Below are 25,411 nucleotides of genomic sequence, written 5' to 3'. Positions count from 1 at the left end.
CATACACCTCCGGGGTCGGAAGGCCAGCTGAGGTTACAATCAGATCAGGATTGACTGGAGGAGCAGGTTCATAACCCAGGATGGCTCTGGGTCTGCACTCACAGCAGTTTAGAAGAACGAGAAGGGATCTCATTGAAACCTGTTAAATATTGAAATATTAAAACTAGATAGAGTGGATGTGTAGAGGATGTTTCCTATAGTGGGGTACTCTGGGACCAGAAGGCACAGTCTCAGAATAGAGGGATGTCCACGTTAGGGAACTGGAGCAGGAGCTGGATGACCTCCGGATCATTCGGGAGAATGAGGAGTTTATAGATAGTAGTTTCAGATAGTAGTTACGCCAAAGGAGCAGCGCACAGGTAATTGAGTTACCGTCAGGCGAGGGAAGGGGAAAGGGCAGGCAGAGCAGCAATCCCCTGTGGCCATTCCCCTCAACAACATGTATACGGATTTGGATACTGTTGGGGGGAGGGGGGGATGGCTTACCTGGGACAAGCTGTGGCAGCCGGTTCTCTGGCACTGAGTCTGGTTCTGCAGTGCAGAAAGGAGGGTGGATAAAGAGGAGAGCGGTAGTGATAGGGGACTCAATAGTTAGAGGTACAGGCTGGAGGTTCTGTGGTCGTGAGACACCCGGATGGTTTGTTGCCTCCCGGGTGCCAGGGTCAGGGATGTCTCTGATCGCATGCACAGCGTTCTGAAGTGGGAGGGTGAGCAGCCAGATGTCATGGTACAGATCGGTATCAATGACGTAGGAAGAAAGAAAGAGGTCCTGAAGACTGAGTATAGAGAGCTTGGTAGGAAGTTAAAAAGCAGGAGCTCGAGGGTGGTAATCTCAGGATTGCTACCTGTGCCACGTGCCAGTGAGGTTAAGTGCAGGATGCTCTGGAGGATGAACACGTGGCTGAGGAACTGGTGTAGGGGAGGGCAGGGTTTCAGATTTCAGGATCATTGGGACCTCTTCTGGGGCAGGTGGGACCTGTACAAGAGAGATGGGTTACACCTGAACTACAGGGGGATCCATATCCTTGCAGGGAGGTTTGCTAGTGCTGTTGGGAAGGGTTTAAACTAAATTTGCAGGGCGATGGGAACCAGAGTGCCAGAGCAGATAGTGGAGCGGGGGTGAAAATAAATGGTTAAAAGTTCATGCAAAGTCAGAAATAGAAGGGTTGTGTGTGGTGGTAATAATCTCCTGAGGTGTGTCTATTTCAATGTGAGGAGTATTGTGGGGAAGGCTGACGAGGTGAGGGCGTGGATTGACACATGGAATTTAACATTATAGCCATTAGAGAAACTTGGCTAGAAACATAGAAAATAGGTGCAGGAGTAGGATATTCGGCCCTTAGAGAAATTTTGAGGGTGCAGAGTTTGTATGTTTCTGTCAGGATTAAAGGTAAAGTGAATAAGAATAAGGAACCTTGGTTTTCGAGGCATATTGGAAATCTGATAAAGAAGAAGAGAGAGATGTATAACATGTATAGGCAACAAGGAGCAAATAAGGTGCTTGAGGAGTATAAAAAGTGCAAGAAAATACTTAAGAAAGAAATCAGGTGGGCTAAAAGAAGACATGAGGTTGCTTTGGCAGTCAAGGTGAAAGATAATCCAAAGAGCTTTTACAGGCATATTAAGAGCAAAAGGACAGTAAGGGATAAAATTTGTCCTCTTGAAGATCAGAGTGGTCGGCTATGTATGGAACCAAAAGAAATGGGGGAGATCTTAAATGGGTTTTTTGCATCTGCATTTACTAAGGAAACTGGCAAGGAGTCAATGTAAATAAGGCAAACAAGTAGTGAGGACATGGAACATACAGATTAAAGAGGAGGAGGTGCTTGCTGTCTTGAGGCAAATCAGAGTAGATAAATCCCCAGGACAGAGTATTCCTCGGACCTTGAAGGAGACTAGTGTTGAAATTGCAGGGGCCCTGGCAGATATATTTAAAATGTCGGTATCTACAGGTGAGGTGCCAGAGGACTGGAGGATAGCTCATGTTGTTCCGTTGTTTAAAAAAGGCTCTAAAAGGAATCCGGAAAATTAAAGGCCGGTAAGTTTGACGTCAGTAGTAGGTAAATTATTGGAAGAAATACAGGTGTCCCCTGCTTTACGAAAGTTCGCTTTACGCCACTTCACTTTTACGAGAGATCTACATTAGTACCTGTTTTCGCTAACCGAAAGAAATCTGCAGAGGATTTTCACTTTTACGAAAAAAGGCACCAACTTTAAACTTGTGTTCACCCTGAGAAAGACGGCCATGACCGTGAAGCCTTGCGTGGGGAGGTGTGTGCGCATGCGTGTACCTGCCGATTTTTTTCTACAAATCGGTTTTGGCTCAATCTTTCTGGTTCTGGTAAGTGAAACTACACTGTACATACATTATTTCTACTTTATATAGGCTGTGTATTTATCATATCATTCCTACTTTTATTATATGTTAGTGTTATTTTAGGTTTTATGTGCTATTTGGTATGATTTCATAGGTTATTTTTTGGGTCTGGGAAAGCTCAAAAATTTTTCCCATATAAATTAATGGTAATTGCTTCTTCGTTTTACGCCATTTCGGTTTACGAAAGGTTTCACAGGAACGCTCTACTTTCAGAGAGCAGGGGAACCCTGTACTAAGAGATAGGATCTACAAGTATTTGGATAGACAAGGACTTATTAGGGAGAGTCAACATGGCTTTGTGCGTGGTAGGTCATGTTTAACCAATCTATTAGAGTTTTTCGAGCAGGTTACCAGGAAAGTGGATGAAGGGAAGGCAGTGGATGTTGTCTACATGGACTTCAGTAAGGCTTTTGACAAGGTCCTGCATGGGAGGTTAGTTAGGAAGATTCAGTCGTTAGGTATATATGGTGAGGTAGTAAATTGGATTAGACATTGGCTCAATGGGAGAAGTCAGAGAGTGGTAGTGGAGGATTGCTTCTCTGAGTGGAGGCCTGTGACCAGTGGTGTGCCACAGGGATCAGTGCCGGGTCCATTGTTATTTGGCATCTATATCATTGATCTGGATGATAATGTGGTAAATTGGGTCAGCAAATTTGCTAATGATACAAAGTTTGGAGGTGTAGTGGACAGTGAGGAAGGTTTTCAAAGCTTGCAGAGGGATTTGGAACAGCTGGAAAAATGGGCTGACAAATGGCAGATGGAGTTTAATGCAGACAAGTGTGAGGTATTGCACTTTGGAAGGACAAACCAAGGTAGAACATACAAGGTAAATGTCAGGACACTGAGGAATGTAGTAGAACAGAGGGATCTGGGAATACAGATAAATAATTCCCTAAAAGAGGCGTCATAGGTAGATAGGGTTGTAAAGAGAGTTGTTGGTACATTGGCCTTTATAAATCAAAGTATTGAGTATAAGCGTTGGAATGTTATGGTGAGGATGTACAAGACATTGGTGAGGCCGAATTTAGAGTATTGTGTGCAGTTTTGGTCACCTAATTACAGCAAGGATATTAATAAGGTTGAAAGAGTGCAGAGAAGGTTTACGAGGATGTTGCCGGGACTTGAGAAACTAGTTACAGAGAAAGGTTGAATAGGTTAGGACTTTATTCCCTGGAGCGTAGAAGAATGAGGGAGATTTGATAGAGGTGTATAAAATTATGACGGGATAGATAGTGTGAATGCAATCAGGCTTTTTCCACTGAGGATAGGGGAGAAAAAAAACAGAGGAATGGGTTAAGGGTGAAGGGGGAAAAGTTTAAAGGGAACATTCTGGGGGGGGCTTCTTCACACAGAGAGTGGTGGGAGTGTGGAATGAGCTGCCAGATGAAGTGGCGAATGCACAGCAAAGAAGGGCCAAAAGGCCTGTTTCTGTGCTGTAATGTTCTATGGAAGAACAGAGATTAGAGCCATTTCTTTAGCCAGAGGGTGGTGAATCTGTGAAATTCACTGCCACAAACAGTAGTGGAGACCAAGTTATTGGGTGTATTTAAAGCGGAAGATAATGGATTCTTGATTAATCTGGATGTCAAAGGTCATGGAGAGAAGGCAGGAAAATTGAATGGAGAGGGATAATAAATCAGGAATGGCAAAGCAGACTCAATGGGCCGAATGGTCTAATTCTGCTCCTACGTTTTATGGTCTTAGGGGCCTGTGTTTGCTCCTCATCCATGCATCCTCTTACGGTACACACATAATTATCAGGATTCATGTTTGCGTACTTTTTTAATCTTTGAAATTGTTATGCTTTAAAAATACACGTCTTTTGAGCACTGCTTAAAGCTAGGCGTTCACAGAAACTTTAAATTTCAGCTTTTATAAGTATAAAAGTTCATCATTTTCAAGCTACAAGTTGCTGTCAAGCTTCAAAAAAGGCTCCGGTCACAATAAAGGGACGGTCTCCTACCCCGAACCATGCATGAAATGTGTTCAAAACGAAATCGGTGGAAAACTTGCGCTCTACACATGGTACAGGGCTCCACATTTGTCCTGATAACATTACTCACCCAGTACTCTGAGTACTTAATTACACCCAACCCGGGGGGGGGGGGGGGGGGGGGAGAGAATAGTAAAAAGATTCGCGGTAATTGGGATTACAATACCAGTATCTCCAATTCATGCCCAGTCCCGTTTAATGTGTGATTTAAACTGGGATCCGGGAAAGCCACTGACAAAATCGTGCCCGACAATCAGCCCACCCCTAACTCGGTATAGTGTACATCCTACAATAGAAAAAAGGAGAACTAATGGGATACTCATACTCCGGGGTTCCATACTCTGTCCCGGCTCAACATTGCATATTAAACGAGGGAAGAAAGGTAATGCGCTAAACAGGGCGCGGGGCCCACCCTCGCAATGGCTGGCACACTCCTAATCCTGTATACCATATTTCCAAAGGGGAAAAGGGAGAGGATAAATGAACCACCCAGGGTATGGGGCCCCGTCCGTCAATCACCTGGCCCCGCCCCCTTTAGCTTCACAAAGCGCCTGTCCCATGGCCTCCGTTCCGTCGGAGCCGAGTCGGGACCCAAGGCAGGGGAAGGGAGAAGGCAACGAGGCCTCGGTTCCAAAGCAAGCGGCGTCGGGCAAGGTGATGGGAAGCGGACGCTGCGAAAGAGCGACAGGGAGCAGAAACCGACGCGGTTTCGGTACCGGCGAAGTGAGAATGCATCCCCTCGGCCGTTCTCTCACCTCAGCATCCAGGGAAGCCATGGCTCCCAACCCGTGACGTCAGCGCGTAGGGACATAGGCGGGGCCAGACAAACGGAGGAGGCGGGTCTTAACCGCGGGCGATCCACTTAAAGGGGCAGCGTCCCCACAACACTGTTTCCCATCCTACTTCTGCGATTTTAACCCTTAAACCCTCCATAGTTAACATAGCCTTTTACAGTGTTGTTCAGATTCTAACCAGACATTTTTACCTGACGAAGGGTCTCGGCCCGAAACGTCGACTGTGCTTCTCCTTATAGATGTTGCCTGGCCTGCTGTGTTCCACCAGCATTTTGTGTGTGTTGTTTGAATTTCCAGCATCTGCAGATTTTCTCGTGTTTGATTTTTACCCATTATTTTACACTCCCCTAGCTCTTTCAAGAGCAGCCTCTCCAGACTCTTGCTTTTCCCCCCGCAACTTTGTAAATAACTTTCTCTCCAGTGCCGATCTAATTCCCGTGTAAAAGATCCTTGCGGAACCGGTTTCTGCCACATTTGGCATGAATATATGTCTCGTCGTCTCAAATGGACCATTAATAATGGAGTATTAATAAATTTATTATTAATACTACTTGAGATTAATTTTCTTTCGGGCATTTACAGGAAAATTAAAAAATACAATAGAATTTTACAAAAAAATTTATTTAAGAGGCATACATCATTAAGGACCCATGCCACCAGGTTCAAAAATAGTTAACCATTTGCTCTTGAACCAGAGGGGCCAACTTCATTCAGCGTCACTGCGTTGTTCCCACACCCGTGGACTCACTTTCTAGAACTCTTATCTCATATTCTTGATATGCAGCACTGTGCAGGCTATTCGGCCCACAGTGTTGTGGGAGAAGGATTGCCAAACGGTTCCAGGGAGGAGGGATCTCACCCCTGGGGTGGGGGGAGGCTGGTGAATCTTGGGTGTCAACATCGCTGAGGATCTGTCCTGGATATCCCAGCAGTTATAGCGAAGCCACAGCCATACTTCATTAGGAGTTTGAGGAGAATTTGTGTGTCACTAAAGACACTCGCAAATCTCTACAGATGTACTGTGGAGAGCACTCTGACTGGGTGCATCACCATCTAGTACGGAAGATCCACTGCACAGGATCGGAAAAAGCTGCAGTAAGTTGTAAGCTCAGCCAGCTCCATCATGGGCGCCAGCCTCCCCATAATCCAGGGCACCTCCAAAAGCTGATGCCTCAAAGAAGTGGCATCCATCATTAAGGATCCCCAACACAAAGGACATCCCCCTTCTCATTTCTACCATCAGGGAGGTGGTGCAGGAGACTGAAGACACACACTTGACATTTCAGGTACAGCTTCTTCCCCTCTGCTATCAGATTTCTGAATGGACAATGAATCCATGTATTTTTCTATCCTAAAACTAGATAAAGAGAACCCAATTAAATGAATAACACAAAAAAATTACACTTACTGAATTGACTTTATTTCTTACATCTTTCACAAACATTAGGAGTAAAAATCTTTACGTCTCCGTCTAAATGTGCAACCATAGTAATTTACAATGAATGGAACAGTCAAGTGCACTCAAATCAACGTGAGTTCATCAGTCTGATGGCCTGGTGGAAGAAGCTGTCCTGGAGCCCGTTGGTCCTGGCTTTTACGCTGAGGTACCGCTTCCCGGATGGTAACAGCTGGAATAGATTGTGGTTGGGGGCTCTCAGTTCCCTAGGATCCTTCTGGCCTTTTTTCACAATTGTCCTTGTAAATGTCCTGAATCGTGGGAAGTTCACAACTACAGATGTGCTGGGCTGTCCACACCACTCCCTGCAGAGTCCTGCGATTAAGGGAAGTACAGTTCCCATACCAGGCAGTGATGCAGCCAGTCAGGATGCTCTCAATTGTGCCCCTGTAGAAACTTATGAGGAACCAAAATTCCTCAACCATCTGAGGTGAAAGAGGTGCTGTTGTGCCTTTTTCACCACACAGCTGGTGTGTACAGACCACGTGAGATCCTCAGTGATGTGGGTGCTGAAGAACTTAAAGCTGTTCACCCTCTCAACCCCAGATCCATTGATGTCAATAGGGGTTAGCCTGTCTCCATTCCTCCTGTAATCCGCAAACAGCCCCTTTGTTTTTACAACATTGAAGGAGAGGTTGTTTTCATGACACCACTGTGTCAGGGTGATGACTTCTTCCTTGTAGGCTGCCTCATTATTGTTTGAGATTAGGCCAAATCAATGTAGTGTCATCAGCAAATTGAATTAACAGATTAGAGCTGTGGGTGGCGGCACAGTCATGGGTATACAGAGAGTAAAGGAGGGGCTTAGTACCCAGCCTGAGGGGTTCCTGTGTTGAGAGTCAGAGGGGTGGAGGTGAGGGAGCCCACTCTTGCCACCTGCTGGCGATCTAATAGGAAGACCAGGATCCAGCTGCACAAGGCAGGGTGAAGGCCGAGGTCTCTGAGCTTCTTGTCGATCCTGGATGGAACTATGGTGTTGAATTTTGAACTGTAGTCCAAGAACAGCACTCTCTTACAAGCATCCTTCTTCTCCAGATATGTAAAGACAGTGTGGGGAGCTGTGGCTATTGCGTCGTCTGTCAATCGGTTGTGTCGGTAGGTGAATTGTAAGGGGTCCAGTGTGGGTGGCAGCAAGCTGCAGATGTAGTTCTTGACCAGCCTCTCAAAGTATTTGATTATTGTTGAGGTGAGTGCGACAGGACGCCAGTCGTTCAGACATGTTACCTTGGTCTTTGTAGGTACAGGGACAATGGTGGATGTTTTGAAGTAGGAGGGCACTCTACACTGGGAGAGGGAGAGATTAAAAATGTCTGTAAACACACCTGCCAGTGGTGCTGTGCACATCCTGAGTACAAACCCTGGGATGCCATCCGGTCCCACAGCCTTGCGACTGTCCACATGTTGGAAACATCTGCGTACCTCAGCCTCAGAGATGACTAGGTTGCAGGCTGTAGCGGTGGCTTTCCTCGGAGGCTCAGAGTTAGCGACATCAAATCGAGTGTAAAAGCGATTGAGCTCATCTGGGAGAGAGGCCGCGATGTTAGCGACACCACAACGTTTGGCTTTGAAGTCTGCGATGGTATGCAGCCTTTGCCACAAGTCATGCGTTCATTTGTTCTTTTATTTATCAAAAAAAAGATCTAATATTACAGTATTTGTTGGAAAAAGTACATGAACCTCTGGGGTAATGCCTTCCACAAAAGCTATTTGGAGTCGGGTGATCGAATCAATGAGATTGGAAGTGTGGATTGCAGAGGTGCCCTGCCCTGTTTAAAAAAAGACACACAAAGTCAGGTTACTGACAGAGCCTGCACTTCCCAAGAAAGATATGATTATGTACACCATGCCTCGATCAAAGCAACTTTCAGAGGGCCTTGGAAGAATTGTAGAGATGCGTGAAGATGGAAAAGTCTACAAAGGCATTTCTAAAGACCCGAGTGTTCATCAGTCCACGGTGAGAGAAATTGTCTCCAAATGGAGGAAATTCAGCAATGTTGCTACTGTCCCTAGGAGTGGGCATCCTGCAAAGATCACACCAAGAGCACAACATGCCATGCTGAAGGAGGTGAAAAAGAACCCAAGGATAACAGCAAAAGGCCTGCAGAAATCTCTAGAGCTTGCTAAAGTCTCTATAAGCAAAACACTGAACAGGAATGGTGTTCGTGGAAGGACATTTCAGAGGAAACCATTGCTCTCCAACAAAAACCTTGCTGCACGTCTCAAGCTTGTAAAAGACCACCTGGATATTCTACAAGGCCTCTGGGACAATGTTCTGTGGACAGATGAGACAAAAGTTGAATTTTTTGGCAGAAATACACATTGCCATGTTTGTAGGAAAACGGGTACTGCACACCATCACCAAAACCTCATCCCACTGTGAAGCTCGGTGGAAGGAGCATCATGGTTTGGGGCTGCTTTGCTGTCTCAGGGCCTGGACAGCTTGAGGGAACAATTAATTCAAAATTGTATCAAAACAGTTTACAGGAGAATGTTAGGGTAGCAGTCCGTCATTTGAAGCTTAACAAAAGTTGGATAATGCAACAATCCAATGATCCAAAAGACAAGAATAAATCAACAAGAGAATGGTTTAAAAAGAAGAAAATTTGTGTTTTACAATGGCCTGTCCTGACCTTAATACTATAGAAATGTTGTGGAAGGACCTGAAGCAAGAGTTCATGCAAGGAAACCCACCAACATCCCAGAGTTGAAGCGGTTTTGTAAGGAGGAATGGCCTAAAATTCCTCCAAGCTGATGGATTTATTGTTGCACATGGGGGTCACCCCAGTTACTGAAAGCAAAGGTTCACATACTTTTTCAAACAAACACATGTAATATTGGATCATTTTTTCTGAAAATGAGTTGCAGGCTAAGTCATTGGATGGATTTAAGGCAGAGATAGGTTCTTAATTAGCCAGGGCATGAAGGGGTATGGGGAGAAGGCAGGGGAGTGGGGATGACTGGAAGAATTGGATCAGCCCAAGACTGAATGGCAGTGCAGACTCAATGGGCTGAATGGCCTACTTCTGCTCCTATCTCTTATATAAGTAAATGAACAAGTATGTTTTTTTGTGTTATTTATTTAACTGGGTTCTCTTTACCTAGTTTTAGGGCTTAGGAGGAGATCTGATCACATTTCATGTCACATTTATTCAGGAATGGAGAAAATTCTACAGGGTTCTCAAACTTTCTAACACCACTGTATGTCACTATGACAAGTCAAGTTCACTGTCATTTAATCTGGTAACACTTTGACTGTGATGTGGCAGGGAGTTCAGAAGCCTAGTGGCCTGTGGAAAGAAACTGTTTCCCATCCTTGTTTTTGTGCATCGGTGTCTCCTGCCTGATGGTAGAAAGTCAAAGGGGATGATGGATGGATGGATAAAACAAAGTGCCCTGTGTATACAACCCCGATATTCATTTACCTGCAGAACATCAAGTAAATACCAGAAACAGAATAGAATGAATAAAAGACTGCAAAGAGTGGACAAATGATCAATGAATTGCAGCCTGTGATGTGACTGTAAGGAAGTGTTTCGCTGCATCTGTGCAAAACCCTTAAAAAACCAAGTAGCAGGACAAAGCCACCACGTGTAGCCCGCTGTTATCAGTGAAACCGATCCCCCGTACAACAGGCCACCACGTGTAGCCCGCTGTTATCAGTGAAACCGATCCCCCGTACAACAGGCCACCACGTGTAGCCCGCTGTTATCAGTGAAACCGATCCGTTGTACAACAGGCCACCACGTGTAGCCCACTGTTATCAGTGAAACCGATCCGTTGTACAACAGGCCACCACGTGTAGCCCACTGTTATCAGTGAAACCGATCCGTTGTACAACAGGCCACCACGTGTAGCCCACTGTTATCAGTGAAACCGATCCCCCGTACAACAGGCCACCACGTGTAGCCCACTGTTATCAGTGAAACCGATCCCCCGTACAACAGGCCACCACGTGTAGCCCGCTGTATTCAGTGGAACCGATCCCCCGTACAACAGGCCACCACGTGTAGCCCGCTGTTATCAGTGAAACCGATCCCCCGTACAACAGGCCACCACGTGTAGCCCACTGTTATCAGTGAAACCGATCCCCCGTACAACAGGCCACCACGTGTAGCCTGCTGTATTCAGTGGAACCGATCCCCCGTACAACAGGCCACCACGTGTAGCCCGCTGTATTCAGTGGAACCGATCCCTCGTACAACAGGCCACCACGTGTAGCCCACTGTTATCAGTGAAACCGATCCCCCGTACAACAGGCCACCACGTGTAGCCCACTGTTATCAGTGAAACCGATCCCCCGTACAACAGGCCACCACGTGTAGCCTGCTGTATTCAGTGGAACCGATCCCTCGTACAACAGGCCACCACGTGTAGCCCACTGTTATCAGTGAAACCGATCCCCCGTACAACAGGCCACCACGTGTAGCCTGCTGTATTCAGTGGAACCGATCCCCCGTACAACAGGCCACCACGTGTAGCCCGCTGTATTCAGTGGAACCGATCCCTCGTACAACAGGCCACCACGTGTAGCCCACTGTTATCAGTGGAACCGATCCCCCGTTCAACAGGCCACCACGTGTAGCCCACTGTTATCAGTGAAACCGATCCGTTGTACAACAGGCCACCACGTGTAGCCCACTGTTATCAGTGAAACCGATCCCCCGTACAACAGGCCACCACGTGTAGCCCGCTGTTATCAGTGAAACCGATCCGTTGTACAACAGGCCACCACGTGTAGCCCGCTGTATTCAGTGGAACCGATCCCTCGTACAACAGGCCACCACGTGTAGCCCACTGTTATCAGTGAAACCGATCCGTTGTACAACAGGCCACCACGTGTAGCCCACTGTTATCAGTGAAACCGATCCCCCGTACAACAGGCCACCACGTGTAGCCCACTGTTATCAGTGAAACCGATCCCCCGTACAACAGGCCACCACGTGTAGCCCGCTGTTATCAGTGAAACCGATCCGTTGTACAACAGGCCACCACGTGTAGCCCACTGTTATCAGTGAAACCGATTACCCGTACAACAGGCCACCACGTGTAGCCCACTGTTATCAGTGAAACCGATCCGTTGTACAACAGGCCACCACGTGTAGCCCGCTGTATTCAGTGGAACCGATCCCTCGTACAACAGGCCACCACGTGTAGCCCACTGTATTCAGTGGAACCGATCCCCCGTACAACAGGCCACCATGTGTAGCCCGCTGTTATCAGTGAAACCAATCCCTCGTACAACAGGCCACCACGTGTAGCCCGCTGTTATCAGTGGAACCGATCCCCCGTACAACAGGCCACCACGTGTAGCCCGCTGTTATCAGTGGAACCGATCCCCCGTACAACAGGCCACCACGTGTAGCCCACCGTTATCAGTGAAACCGATCCCCCGTACAACAGGCCACCACGTGTAGCCCGCTGTTATCAGTGGAACCGATCCCCCGTACAACAGGCCACCACGTGTAGCCCACCGTTATCAGTGAAACCGATCCCCCGTACAACAGGCCACCACGTGTAGCCCACCGTTATCAGTGAAACCGATCCCCCGTACAACAGGCCACCACGTGTAGCCCGCTGTATTCAGTGGAACCGATCCCCCGTACAACAGGCCACCACGTGTAGCCCGCTGTTATCAGTGAAACCGATCCCCCGTACAACAGGCCACCACGTGTAGCCCACCGTTATCAGTGAAACCGATCCCCCGTACAACAGGCCACCACGTGTAGCCCACCGTTATCAGTGAAACAGATCCCCCGTACAACAGGCCACCACGTGTAGCCCACCGTTATCAGTGAAACCGATCCCCCGTACAACAGGCCACCACGTGTAGCCCACCGTTATCAGTGAAACCGATCCCCCGTACAACAGGCCACCACGTGTAGCCCGCTGTATTCAGTGGAACCGATCCCCCGTACAACAGGCCACCACGTGTAGCCCACCGTTATCAGTGAAACCGATCCCCCGTACAACAGGCCACCACGTGTAGCCCACCGTTATCAGTGAAACAGATCCCCCGTACAACAGGCCACCACGTGTAGCCCACCGTTATCAGTGAAACCGATCCCCCGTACAACAGGCCACCACGTGTAGCCCACCGTTATCAGTGAAACCGATCCCCCGTACAACAGGCCACCACGTGTAGCCCGCTGTATTCAGTGGAACCGATCCCCCGTACAACAGGCCACCACGTGTAGCCCGCTGTTATCAGTGAAACCGATCCCCCGTACAACAGGCCACCACGTGTAGCCCACCGTTATCAGTGAAACCGATCCCCCGTACAACAGGCCACCACGTGTAGCCCACTGTTATCAGTGAAACCGATCCCCCGTACAACAGGCCACCACGTGTAGCCCACCGTTATCAGTGAAACCGATCCCCCGTACAACAGGCCACCACGTGTAGCCCACTGTTATCAGTGAAACCGATCCCCCGTACAACAGGCCACCACGTGTAGCCCACCGTTATCAGTGAAACCGATCCCCCGTACAACAGGCCACCACGTGTAGCCCACCGTTATCAGTGAAACCGATCCCCCGTACAACAGGCCACCACGTGTAGCCCGCTGTTATCAGTGAAACCGATCCCCCGTACAACAGGCCACCACGTGTAGCCCACTGTTATCAGTGAAACCGATCCCCCGTACAACAGGCCACCACGTGTAGCCCACTGTTATCAGTGAAACCGATCCGTTGTACAACAGGCCACCACGTGTAGCCCACCGTTATCAGTGAAACCGATCCCCCGTACAACAGGCCACCACGTGTAGCCCACTGTATTCAGTGAAACCGATCCCCCGTACAACAGGCCACCACGTGTAGCCCACCGTTATCAGTGAAACCGATCCCCCGTACAACAGGCCACCACGTGTAGCCCACCGTTATCAGTGAAACCGATCCCCCGTACAACAGGCCACCACGTGTAGCCCACTGTATTCAGTGAAACCGATCCGTTGTACAACAGGCCACCACGTGTAGCCCGCTGTTATCAGTGAAACCGATCCGTTGTACAACAGGCCGCCACGTGTAGCCCGCTGTTATCAGTGAAACCGATCCGTTGTACAACAGGCCGCCACGTGTAGCCCGCTGTTATCAGTGGAACCGATCCCCCGTACAACAGGCCACCACGTGTAGCCCACTGTTATCAGTGAAACCGATCCGTTGTACAACAGGCCACCACGTGTAGCCCACTGTTATCAGTGAAACCGATCCCCCGTACAACAGGCCGCCACGTGTAGCCCGCTGTTATCAGTGAAACCGATCCCCCGTACAACAGGCCACCACGTGTAGCCCACTGTATTCAGTGAAACCGATCCCCCGTACAACAGGCCACCACGTGTAGCCCGCTGTTATCAGTGAAACCGATCCGTTGTACAACAGGCCACCATGTGTAGCCCGCTGTTATCAGTGAAACCGATCCCCCGTACAACAGGCCACCACATGTAGCCCACTGTATTCAGTGGAACCGATCCCCCGTACAACAGGCCACCACGTGTAGCCCGCTGTTATCAGTGGAACCGATCCCCCGTACAACAGGCCACCACGTGTAGCCCGCCGTTATCAGTGGAACCGATCCCCCGTACAACAGGCCACCACGTGTAGCCCACTGTTATCAGTGGAACCGATCCCCCGTACAACAGGCCACCACGTGTAGCCCACTGTATTCAGTGGAACCGATCCCTCGTACAACAGGCCACCACGTGTAGCCCACTGTTATCAGTGAAACCGATCCGTTGTACAACAGGCCACCACGTGTAGCCCGCTGTATTCAGTGAAACCGATCCCCCGTACAACAGGCCACCACGTGTAGCCCGCTGTATTCAGTGGAACCGATCCCTCGTACAACAGGCCACCACGTGTAGCCCACTGTTATCAGTGGAACCGATCCCCCGTACAACAGGCCACCACGTGTAGCCCACTGTTATCAGTGAAACCGATCCCCCGTACAACAGGCCACCACGTGTAGCCCACTGTTATCAGTGGAACCGATCCCCCGTACAACAGGCCACCACGTGTAGCCCACTGTATTCAGTGAAACCGATCCCCCGTACAACAGGCCACCACGTGTAGCCCACTGTATTCAGTGGAACCGATCCCCCGTACAACAGGCCACCACGTGTAGCCCACTGTATTCAGTGGAACCGATCCCCCGTACAACAGGCCACCACGTGTAGCCCACTGTTATCAGTGGAACCGATCCCCTGTACAACAGGCCACCACGTGTAGCCCACTGTTATCAGTGGAACCGATCCCCCGTACAACAGGCCACCACATGTAGCCCGCTGTATTCAGTGAAACCGATCCCCCGTACAACAGGCCACCACGTGTAGCCCACTGTTATCAGTGGAACCGATCCCCCGTACAACAGGCCACCACGTGTAGCCCACTGTTATCAGTGAAACCGATCCCCCGTACAACAGGCCACCACGTGTAGCCCACTGTTATCAGTGAAACCGATCCCCCGTACAACAGGCCACCACGTGTAGCCCGCTGTATTCAGTGAAACCGATCCCCCGTACAACAGGCCACCACGTGTAGCCCGCTGTTATCAGTAAAACCGATCACCCGTACAACAGGCCACCACGTGTAGCCTGCTGTTATCAGTGAAACCGATCCCCCGTACAACAGGCCACCACGTGTAGCCCACTGTTATCAGTGGAACCGATCCCTCATACAACAGCCCACCACGTGTAGCCCGCTGTATTCAGAAGTTAGGACTGTTCCCTTGTACAGCAAGATGGAGTCTAGCTATCAGAATCCATCTCTTTATGACCTTGCACTACACTTTTCCATAGCTTTGTCATGAAATTTGATGTTTTGCGGCAATACGTAACTCTAAAGGCTAATTTGCAGGTTGAGTCAGTGGTGAGGAAGGCAAATGCAATATTAGTACTCAGTTTGAGAGGACTGGAATATAAAAGCAAGGATGTAATGTTCAGGCTTTATAAAGCACTGGTGAAGCCTCACTTGGAGGATTGTGAGCAGTTTGGGGGTCCTTATTTAAGAAAGGATGTGCTGACATTGAAGATGGTTTAGAGGAATTTCACGAAAATGATTCTGAGAATGAAAGGGTTGCCATATGAGGAGAGGACTGGTTGATGGCCCTGGGCCTGTACTCACTGGAGTTTAGAAGAATGGTGGGTGATCTCATTGAAACCGATTGAATATTGAAAGGCCTCAACAGAATGGATGTTTCCTATGGAGCAGAGTCTCAGACAAGATGGTACAGCCTCAGAATAGAGGGACGTCCATTTATAACGGAGATGAGGAGGAATTTCTTTAGCCAGAAAGTGGTGAATCTGTGGAATTTGTTGCCACAGACGGCTGTAGTGGCCATGTCATTGGGTGTATTTAAGGCAGAGGTGGGTAGATTTTTGATCATGGGGGGGGGGGGGGGAGGCAGGAGACTGGTGCTGAGAGGGAAATGGATCAGCCATGATGAAATGTCAGAGCAGACTCGATGGGCTGAATGGCCTAATTCTGCTCCTATATCTTACTGTCCTAAAAACTACAGATTACAATATTTTATTCAGTGATACGCTTTGAGCCACACGGATCACACAGCAACCCCACAATCCAGATTAACCCTAACCTAACCACGGGACAACTTACACTGAGCTGTTAACCTCACCAGTATGTATTTGGACTGTAAGAAGCACCGGGAGAAATCCACGCGTTCCGCCGGGAGGAAGTACAGAGACTCCTTACGGAATGTGGTCGAAATTCAACGGTTCAGTATATTGTCAGAGAATAGAAACAGTATACAACCTGAAATACTCAGACACCCATGGAAAACTGAATCCCCAAACCACCTCCCATCTGCCCCTACCCCCCCCCACCTACCACCCACCGAGCAGCGGCAAAGCACCCAGAGAGAGTCAACAGAAACTACCTGTTCACCGGAAAGCTCGACATGCCACAGTCTCCCTCTCCCTCTCTCTAACAAGGGACAGAGAGATACCACCCATTTCACAGCAAAAGGGGAGACTGACAGTCCCTGTTACCGTCTGCTGCGTCGCGTTTTTCAGATTCCTCAATTGAACTCAGAACTCCGATGCTCTGAGCTGTAATAGTGTGGCGCTGACCATTATGCCACCGGAATAAAATATAGCAAATATATTTACGTATTCGTGCAAGAATTAGATCCAAAAATACTGAGGGCGTGTCATGGGGAATCAGATGGCAGAGGGGAAGGGGCGTGTGTCTTCAGGCTCCTGCACCTCCTTCTTGATGGAGGCAGTGAGAAGAGGACGCTTTATTCCGCGTCCTGTTATTGTTTTACTTTATAATCAGTTGTGGAAGAATTCAACGTTCATTTATTATGTATACTATACATAAACTTGAGGTTCATCTCCCTACGTAGGCAGCCACAAAACAAAGGAACAGATCGTGAAAACAATGAAAGTAAGCGAATAGCGTTCAGATCTGAAGTTCATGAATGCGAGTCCCCAGCGTGGAAGCCAGGCCCAGCCGATCCAGGAGCCCATTAGTTACCGGCCTATTGCAGAGCCGTGACCACGACATTATCCGTAAGGAGTTCGTGTGTCCTTCTTGTGACCGTGCGGGTTTCCTCAGAGTTTTCCGCTTTCGTCCCACATTGCAAAGACGTTCGGGTTAGAGCTAGTGACTGTGGGGGTGTGGAAGTGTGGCGACAGATGCCCAGCACAATCCTCGCTGGTTTGATTTGACATGGTGCATTTCACTGTCTATTTCGGTGTGAGTGGCGGATAAAGCTAATCTTTAACCTTTACTACCTCAACTCGTCTTGTAATAAATTAGTCTGCAATGCAAGAGAAGATTTTCAGTGTACCTCGGTGCATGTGAAAAGATAATGAAGCCAGTGTCGCTGCGGGATCGCTCAAAACGGGAACGGCGCTTCAGTCTGCCGTCAGGGTGGGCGGTGCGAATGCCTGGGGTCCGGGCACTCCGGAACCGCCGCTGGTCGGCCCGCTCCGCGCTGCATCCGGGAGTTGCGCCTTTCGGCTTTCGCTCGGCCACCCGCCGCTCGCCGCCTCAGAGTCCCGACGCCGCAGCTCGGAGCCGTGGATCCGCCGTCCGGTGAGTGTCCGCGGCGGCCGGGGAAGCCCGGAAACCGGAGCTGGACACCGGGACGCCTCCCCAGCCGACCCCCGGACGCGGGCCGACCGCCTAGACGTTTCGGGCTGTCCCTGCAAACGCGGCCCTTAAAGGGGCAGCGGCCTCACTGACGCGGAGGGAGTGGATGGGAAAACGCTTGGGCGCCTGCGCCTTTAAGAGCAGGAGTCTTAAAGGGGCAGCGCCCTGTTTACCCGGTGAAAAGTTTTGCCTTTTATTCTGGCCAGTTATAGAGTCGATATTTCCACTGAGGCCGGACAAGATAAAACAGAGTCGCATTCCCCCATCAATCCCCCGATTTAACCATAGCCTAATCACGGACAATGCACAATGAGCCTATGAGCCAGGACGCCTTTGGGATTGGGGAGGAAACCCACACGGGCACCGGGAGAGCGGTCAAACTCCTCACAGGCAGTGGCAGGAATTGAACCCGGGTCCCTAGCACTGTAAGGCGTTATACCGGCCATTACACTACCAGCCTCCCTGCTCCAAGCTACGGCACACTGCTTTGGCGGTGGATATCGAGGGGTGTACGGGATCTCCCTGAAGGTTGTGGAGATGGGGGCATCCGCAGGGATCAGGGGAAGGGTCAAATTGGAAGAACCTTAAGATTATCGTTTATCCGCCGGTACAGCAGGTAGTCGGTCTTGCAGTTAGAGGCGAGTACGTGGCCGAAGTTTGAGGGGTGATGGAGGGAGATGCATCCATAATAACCATACACGTAAAATGGATAGGCTGTGGGTGGGAGTGGGTCCTCACGAGGGTGGGGAGATGGAGCAACACAGAATACTGGAGGAACTCAGCAGGTCACATCTGGAAATGAATAAACAGTTGACGTTTTGGGCTGAGACACGTCTTCAGGAATGGAAAGGAAAGGGGTAGATGCCCGAATAAGAATGGGGGAGGAGAGGGAGTACAAGATGGAAGGTGATAGGAGAAGCCAAGTCAAGTTGAGTCAAGTCACTTTTATTGTTATTTCAACCATAACTGCTGGTACAGTACACAGTAAAAATGAGACAACGTTTTTCAGGACCATAGTGTTACATGACACAGTACAAAAACTAGACTGAACTATGTAAAAAAAAAACACAGAGAAAGCTACACTAGACTACAGACCTACACAGGACTGTGTAAAGTGCACAAAACAGTGCAGGCATTACAATAAATAATAAACAGGACAACAGGGCAAGGTGTCAGTCCAGGCTTTGGGTATTGAGGAGTCTGATAGCTCTGGTCGTGAGAGCCCGAATGCTTCGGAGCCTTTTCCCAGACGGCAGGAGGGAGAAGAGATTGTATGAGGGGTGCATTGGTCCTTCATAATGCTGTTTCCTTTGCGGATGCAGCGTGTAGTGTAAATGTCCGTGATGGTGGATAGAGAGACCCCGATGATCTTCTCAGCTGACCTCGCTATCCGCTGCAGGGTCTTGTGATTCGAGATGGTGCAATTTCCAAAGTGATGCAGTGCTCAGGATGCTCTCAGTACAACCCCTGTAGAATGTGATGAGGATGGGGGGTGGGAGATGGACTTTCCTCAGCCTTCGTAGAAAGTAGAGACGCTGCTGGGCTTTCTTTGCTATGGAGCTGGTGTTGAGGGACCAGGTGAGATTCTCCGTCAGGTGAACACCAAGGAATTTGGTGCTCTTTACGATCTCTACCGAGGAGCCGTCGATGTTCAGCGGGGAGTGGTCGCTCCATGCCCTCCTGAAGTCAACAACCATCTCTTTTGTTCACATTAAGAGACAGGTTGTTGGTTCTGCACCAGTGGGTGGGGAGGGGTGAAATATGAAGTCAGGAGGTGGAAGGTGGAATAGGTAAAGGGCTGGAGAAGAAGTAATCCAATAGCGGAGAGTGGACCATGGGTGAAAGGGAAGGAGGAAGGGATCCAGATGCAGAGTTGGGTGTTACTGCTACAGAGAAGGCGCAATATAGGTAGGCGATAAAGTGCACGATCATAACCAGGTAGATAGATGGTGAGGTCTAGAATACATTTTACCCGACAGGAGGTCCGTTTTGAGTCTGGTGGTAGGTCAGAACCCAGTGGGTGGAGGACCACAGGAAAGCTGCTGCCTTGAACGGAAAATCTTACAGAAAATAGTGGATTTGGCCCAGTCCATCACAGGCCAAGCCCCCCCCCACTATTGAGCACATCGACAAAGAGCACTGTCACTGGAAAGCAACATCTGTCATCAGGGTCCCCCAGCACCCAGGCCATGCTCTCATCTCACTGCTGCCACCATCAGGCGGGAGGTACAGGAGCCTCAGGACCCACACCACCAGGTTCAGGAACAGTTATTACCCCTCAACCAGCAGGAACCCCCATCACCCAGGCCATGCTCTCGTCTCACTGCTGCCACCATCAGACAGGAGGCACAGGAGCTTCAGGGCTCACATGACCAGGTTCAGAAACAGTTATTACCCCTCAATTATCAGGCTCTTGAACCAGAGGGAATAACCTCACTCAACTTCACTTGCCCCATCATGAGCTGTTCCCAAAACATGTAGATGCACTTTAAATAATTCTTCATCTCATGTTCTCAATATTTCCTGCTTATTTATTGTTTTTTTTCTTGTGTATTTGCACAGTTTGTTGTCTTTTGCACATCAGTTGTATGTTCGTCCTGTAGGGCGTAGTCCTTCATTGATTCTAGTACTTATTGTGAACGCCAACAGGAAAATGAATCTTAAGGTGGTATATGGTGACATACTTGTAGCTAGGCAATAAATTTACTCTGAACTTTGAATTAGTCTTAAAGGAACAACTTGTGAACAAAGTGCAAGGACTCAGGGAAAAAGGCCGCACCTCTAATTCCGGTCCTTCTTTCCTTTCACAGGACGATGGCCAGCGGGAAGCTGCTGCGTTTCCAATTCCCCGAGCACGAAGGCGTCACCCTGCAGCGGATGAACCAGCTGCGGATGGAGGAGTGGTTTTGCGACGTGACCATCGTGGTGGGCGGCCTGCGTTTCCCGGGGCACCGCGTGGTGCTAGCGGCCTGCTCTCCGTTCCTGCGGGACCGCTTCCACATGGACCCGTCGCGGGAGGTGCAGGTGTGCCCCATGGCCGGTGCCGAGGTGGTGCTGCGGCTGCTCCTGTCCTGTTACACTGGCTCGCTGGAGTTCCCGTTCCGTGACATCGTGGACTACCTGGCGGCGGCCAGCTGCCTGCAGATGGAGCACGTGGTGGAGAAGTGCCGCCAGTCCCTCTCGCCCTGTGTGGCCTCCGTGCTTACCGAGGAGGGCGACGGGCGCCCTGCCACCCCACAGATCGCCTCCTCCTCCTCGGGCCGGGCGCCGGACGCGTGGCCGGGGCCCGAGAGCGGCGTGAAGCAGGAGAACGGGAGGCAGGGGTGCGCCCAGACACCGCTGGATGCTCCCTCGGAGCCCGAGCCCCGGATCCACTCCACAATGGGGCCGGCCGGGGCTGGAGGAGGAGGAGGAGGGCTGCACGAGGACGAGTCATCGGCCGGCCCCACTGATGACCTCCCAGAGGAGGACTATGGGAGCCCATCCAGCGAGGGGCTGCAGCGAGGGGGTGAGGAACCAGCTCCGCCTCAGCCACCCAGCCCCGAGGGCCCCGGGGCCGAGCCCGTCCGCTGCTCCGAGTGTGGGGCCGCCTTCGAGCAGCGGGAGCAGCTGGCCGCCCACATGGTGAAGCACCGGCTCTACTTGTGCCTCCTGTGTGACAAGGTCTTCAGGAAGAACGCGCGCCTGGCGCAGCACATCAACGTTCACACCGGCTTCAAGCCGCACTGCTGCACCGTCTGCGGCCGCACCTTCACGCAGAAGCGCTCGCTGAAGGACCACATGAACCTGCACAATGGCGACGCGCCCCACTGCTGCAACTACTGCGACATGCGTTTCACCCACTACAACACCCTGCGCGTCCACCTGCGCGACCAGCACGGCAAGACCACCACCAGCAACTCAAGCGGCAGCCGGCTGGCCGAGATCAAGGTGGTGGTGCCCTAGGGCAGGCGGGTGAGCGAGGCTTGGGGGCAGTCAGTCTCGCTCGCCCAGCCACCACCACGGACAATTGTTGTACGTACTACCCACCCCGCGAGTTCCCCCGGGCGTTCCCCATGCTCTCCCCACCAGCGTTCTAGACTCCCTCCCTCCTGAATGATAACTGGATTGGAACAGTACCACACAGGAACAGGCCCTTCAGCCCACAATTCTGTGCCCCACACAATCTCCCCACTATTGAGCATATCTACAAAGAGCACTGTCACTGGAAAGCAACATCAGTCTCCCACCGAGAGACCTGACACCTGACCAGGTTAAGTACAGCCTCTCCTCTTACCTACATATTATGTAAGGAAACCTTCCTGAACACCACCCCATCTAAAACCCTTGCTCTAGGGAGATGCCAATCAATATAGGGGAAATCTCCCACCACGACAACCATGTTATATTGCATCTTTCTAGAATCTGCCTCCCTATCTGCTCCTCGATGTCCTTGTTATATGTGGTCTATAAAAATCACCCAGTAGAGTTATTGACCCGCTGCTGTTCCTAACTTCCACCCACAGGGACTCAATAGACAATCCCTCCATGACTTCCTCCTTTTCTGCAGCTGTGAATCTATCTCTGATCAGCAGTGCCACGCCTTCAGCTCTTTTGCCTCCCTGAAATTAAAGTCTGACACACTAAGTAACCATTCCTGTCCCTGAGCCATCCAAGTCTCTGTAATGGCCACATTATCTTAGCTCGAAGTACTGATCCACACTCTTAGCTTTATTCATGATACTTCTTGCATTCAGTCTACAACCCTCAGTCTGAGCGTATCCCTTCTCTATCACCTGCCTATTCTCTCTCCCACACTGTCAACAAGTGTTCTCGATCTGTGAGCCAACCACCCCTTCCTCCGTCACTTCAGTTCGGTTCCCAACCCCCAGTGATTCTAATTTGAACTCTCCCCAATAGCCCTAGCAAACCTCCCTGCCAGGATATTGATCCCCTGGGGATTCGTGCAACCCTGTCCTTTTTTTATAGGTCATTCCTGACCTAAACGAGGTCCCAATGATCCAGCAATTTGAATCCCTACCCCCTGCTCCAATCCCTCAGCCACGCATTTATCCTCCACCTCACTCTATTCCTATACTCACTGTCGTGTGGCACAGGCAATAATCCTGAGATTACTCCCTTTTCAGGAACTCCTACCTATGTCGTTAGTACCAATATGTACCGCAAACTCTGACTGTTCACCCTCCCACTTCAGGATGTCGTGGACGTGATCAGAAAAGTCCCAGACTCTGGCACCTGGGAGGTAAACTACCATCTGCGTTTCTGTCCTGCGTCCACAGAATCACCTGTCTGCCCCTAACTATACAGTCCCCTATCACTGCTGACAACCTCTTCTTTTCCCTACCCATCTGAGCCACAGGGCCAGACTTTCCAGTGCTGCTTCCCCCAGGTAGGTCTTTTCCCCCTCAACAGTACTGAAACAGGCATAGTTATTGTTAAGGGGGACAGCCACAGGGGTACTCTCTAGTATCTGAATCTTGCCCTTCCCTCTCCTGACTCATCTGTCTCCCAAGGCCCCGGTGTGACTACTTGGCTATAGCTGCTCTCTACCACCTCCTCACTTTCCTTGACCAGGCGAAGGTTATCAAGCTGCAGCTCCAGTTCCCTAACCCGGTCCCTCAGGAGCTGCAGCTCGACACATCTATCCCCATCCTTCACAAGTGACTTACCTCGCCATGACCTGTTATCGCTGAAGCCCTGTTGAGCCAAAGCCCTCCTACTCTGTCGCCTGCTCTATAAAGTGTCTTCTTTTTAAACTCTTCCCGCTGGTCTAACTCACTGACATCCACGCGCCTTCAGCAGTCCTTCCTCGATTAAATCAAATCTCACCTGTGAGGCCGTGCTGTCTTCGTGCCGTGTCTGATCACGTGTTCTCCGCCACTCGAAGCACCTTTGCCTTGTTTACCGTGGATTTAATGTGACCCTTTTGATCCATGGTAAACTAAACAGTCTCTTCAATTCCCTGTAAATTGTTGAATTTCCCACCCAGTGCTGATCCAATTCACATTGGAAAACCCGAGTGGTTCCATCTCTATCCCCAATTCCCTGTAAATTATTCAACTTCCCAGTCAGTGCAGATTCAATTCCCTGATCGGCTCTGTCCTCACCCACACAGACAGCGAGTCCCAGACCATCCCCAGTCTATGGGCAGAAATTTTTCCTCTCACGCTCCTTCCCCCTTCTCTGTAAATCTGTGCCCCTGGTCTGTGAACCAGAGCGAACGGCAACAACTCATCCCCCTCCTCCACCCAGTCTCCTTCGAAACTTCTCCCCCCAAGGGGAGCTGCCCTGGCTTCTCACTTCACTGTCCCTCTCTGGAACTGTTCTGGTACTTCTGCCCTGCACTCTCTCCAGGACCCCCACCTCCCCTCCTGGTTTCAGATTTCTCCATTCAACATCCTCTCGAGAGGGATCAAGGTACTCCCTCCTGCCTCGCCTGGTCGAATTGACCTTTGCTGTGCCTGTTCCGTGAAGTGCATGGCCTGCAACTCCTTCCGTTCTTCGCTCTCCTGCTGCATCGATGAACCACAGTCAGGTCCACAGCTGGCTTCCTCCGGCAGGGAGGGGTGTCCTTCGGGCCGGCACCTAGTTCCACCCCTGACCCGTTTACGTAACCCGCCACCACATCTCATAATATCATTTTGACGTTCAAAAACAGTTGCTATGTTGTCTTCCCCCACCCTTTTCAGACGAGACCAGACTTAACCAAATAAAATGACGTTTTCTAAAACTCTGTGCTCCGTTCGATCTCGTCCATGGAATCGCACAGATGTCAGAAAGCTGAAATAAAGGGGTAAATATTGGAGAGTCTGAGAGGCCAGGAGATAACTGTTGAGTCAACATTACAGGTCAATGGACGGGGTAACTTTAAAGTGGCCATTCACCTCGTCCCTCATCTCCATTCAGAGCCCGAAACAGTCCTTCCAGGTGAGGCAATACTTAACCTGCAAATCTGCTGGGGTTGTCTATTGTTTCCAGTGCTCCTGATGTAGCCTCCTGCACGTTCCAAAGACCTGTCGTTGAGCACCTCCGCTCCATCCGCCAAAGCAGAATTTTCAATCCAATCCCCATTTCCGTTCTGGCATGTCAGTCCACGGCCTCCTCCTTGCGCCTTGATGAAGCCACTCTCAGGGGGAGGAACAATACTTTACTTCTGTCTTTTGTGGCAGACAGAGTGAAGGTGCTTGACAAAGCGGTGCCTCAATCTACATCGGGTTTTGCGACGTACAGGAGGTCGCGCTTGGAGAACCGGATACAGTAGGTGACACTGACAGACTCACAGGTGAGGTGTTGCCTCACCCTGAATGGAGATGAGGGAGGAAGTGAATGGGCAGGTTTCAGAGATAAGTTCCAGGAGAGAGGTGAGTTAAAGCAGTCACGTAGAGACACCTCTATAGAAAGCAGAGGTGTGGGGGTTGGTGGGGGGGGGGGGGGGGGAGATGTCCTTACTGTTAGGATTTGTTGTGAAGCCAGAAGTTGTGGACAATGATTCCTGGAGACAGAGGCTGATGGGGTGGGAGGGGGGGAACAAGGGAACTATCCTTATTAAAGTGGGGCTTGTTCAGGGAATGGAGGAAATTAGGGTGGGGGCAGCATCAATATTGGAGGAGGAGAAACACTGCTCTTTGAAGAAGGAGGACAGCTCCAATGTTCTGGAAAGGAAAGTTGAGTCCTGGGAAC

The 25,411-nt window shown here is 50.2% G+C and overlaps 2 protein-coding genes across 8 annotated transcripts in view; one reads left to right on the top strand and one right to left on the bottom strand.

Moving 5' to 3' along the window:
• LOC140719267 (histone-lysine N-methyltransferase EHMT2-like) overlaps nt 1–17,779 on the bottom strand; it is a 147,729-nt gene extending 129,950 nt beyond the window's left edge. For 3 of the 5 annotated variants that reach the window (XM_073033775.1, XM_073033791.1, XM_073033782.1), the window contains exon 1: nt 5,126–5,180. In XM_073033775.1, the coding sequence (XP_072889876.1) occupies nt 5,126–5,146 (21 nt within the window). In that variant the 5' untranslated portion in view covers nt 5,147–5,180. Of the gene's footprint in view, nt 1–5,086; nt 5,181–17,426 lie in introns of those variants that run through there. The other 2 variants (XM_073033807.1, XM_073033798.1) reach the window with 2 other exon arrangements.
• Nucleotides 16,854–24,461, top strand: LOC140719346 (zinc finger and BTB domain-containing protein 26-like). 3 transcript variants are annotated; one of them, XM_073033944.1, is made up of 2 exons: nt 16,854–17,020; nt 20,542–24,461. In XM_073033944.1, the coding sequence occupies exon 2, from the start codon at nt 20,546–20,548 to the stop codon at nt 21,674–21,676; it is 1,131 nt and encodes a 376-aa protein (XP_072890045.1). In that variant the 5' UTR covers nt 16,854–17,020; nt 20,542–20,545; the 3' UTR covers nt 21,677–24,461. The 3 variants fall into 3 exon arrangements, with proteins under 3 accessions (XP_072890045.1, XP_072890035.1, XP_072890027.1); XM_073033934.1 differs by having other exon boundaries at nt 16,854–17,145; XM_073033926.1 differs by having other exon boundaries at nt 16,854–17,674.
• Nucleotides 24,462–25,411: the final 950 nt, after the last annotated feature.

This window comes from Hemitrygon akajei, chromosome 2 (assembly GCF_048418815.1).
Source record: "Hemitrygon akajei chromosome 2, sHemAka1.3, whole genome shotgun sequence".
NCBI classification, from domain to species: Eukaryota; Metazoa; Chordata; class Chondrichthyes; order Myliobatiformes; family Dasyatidae; genus Hemitrygon; species Hemitrygon akajei.
Note: the sequence above shows the minus strand (reverse complement) of the source record. Positions and strands in the feature narration are given on the sequence as shown.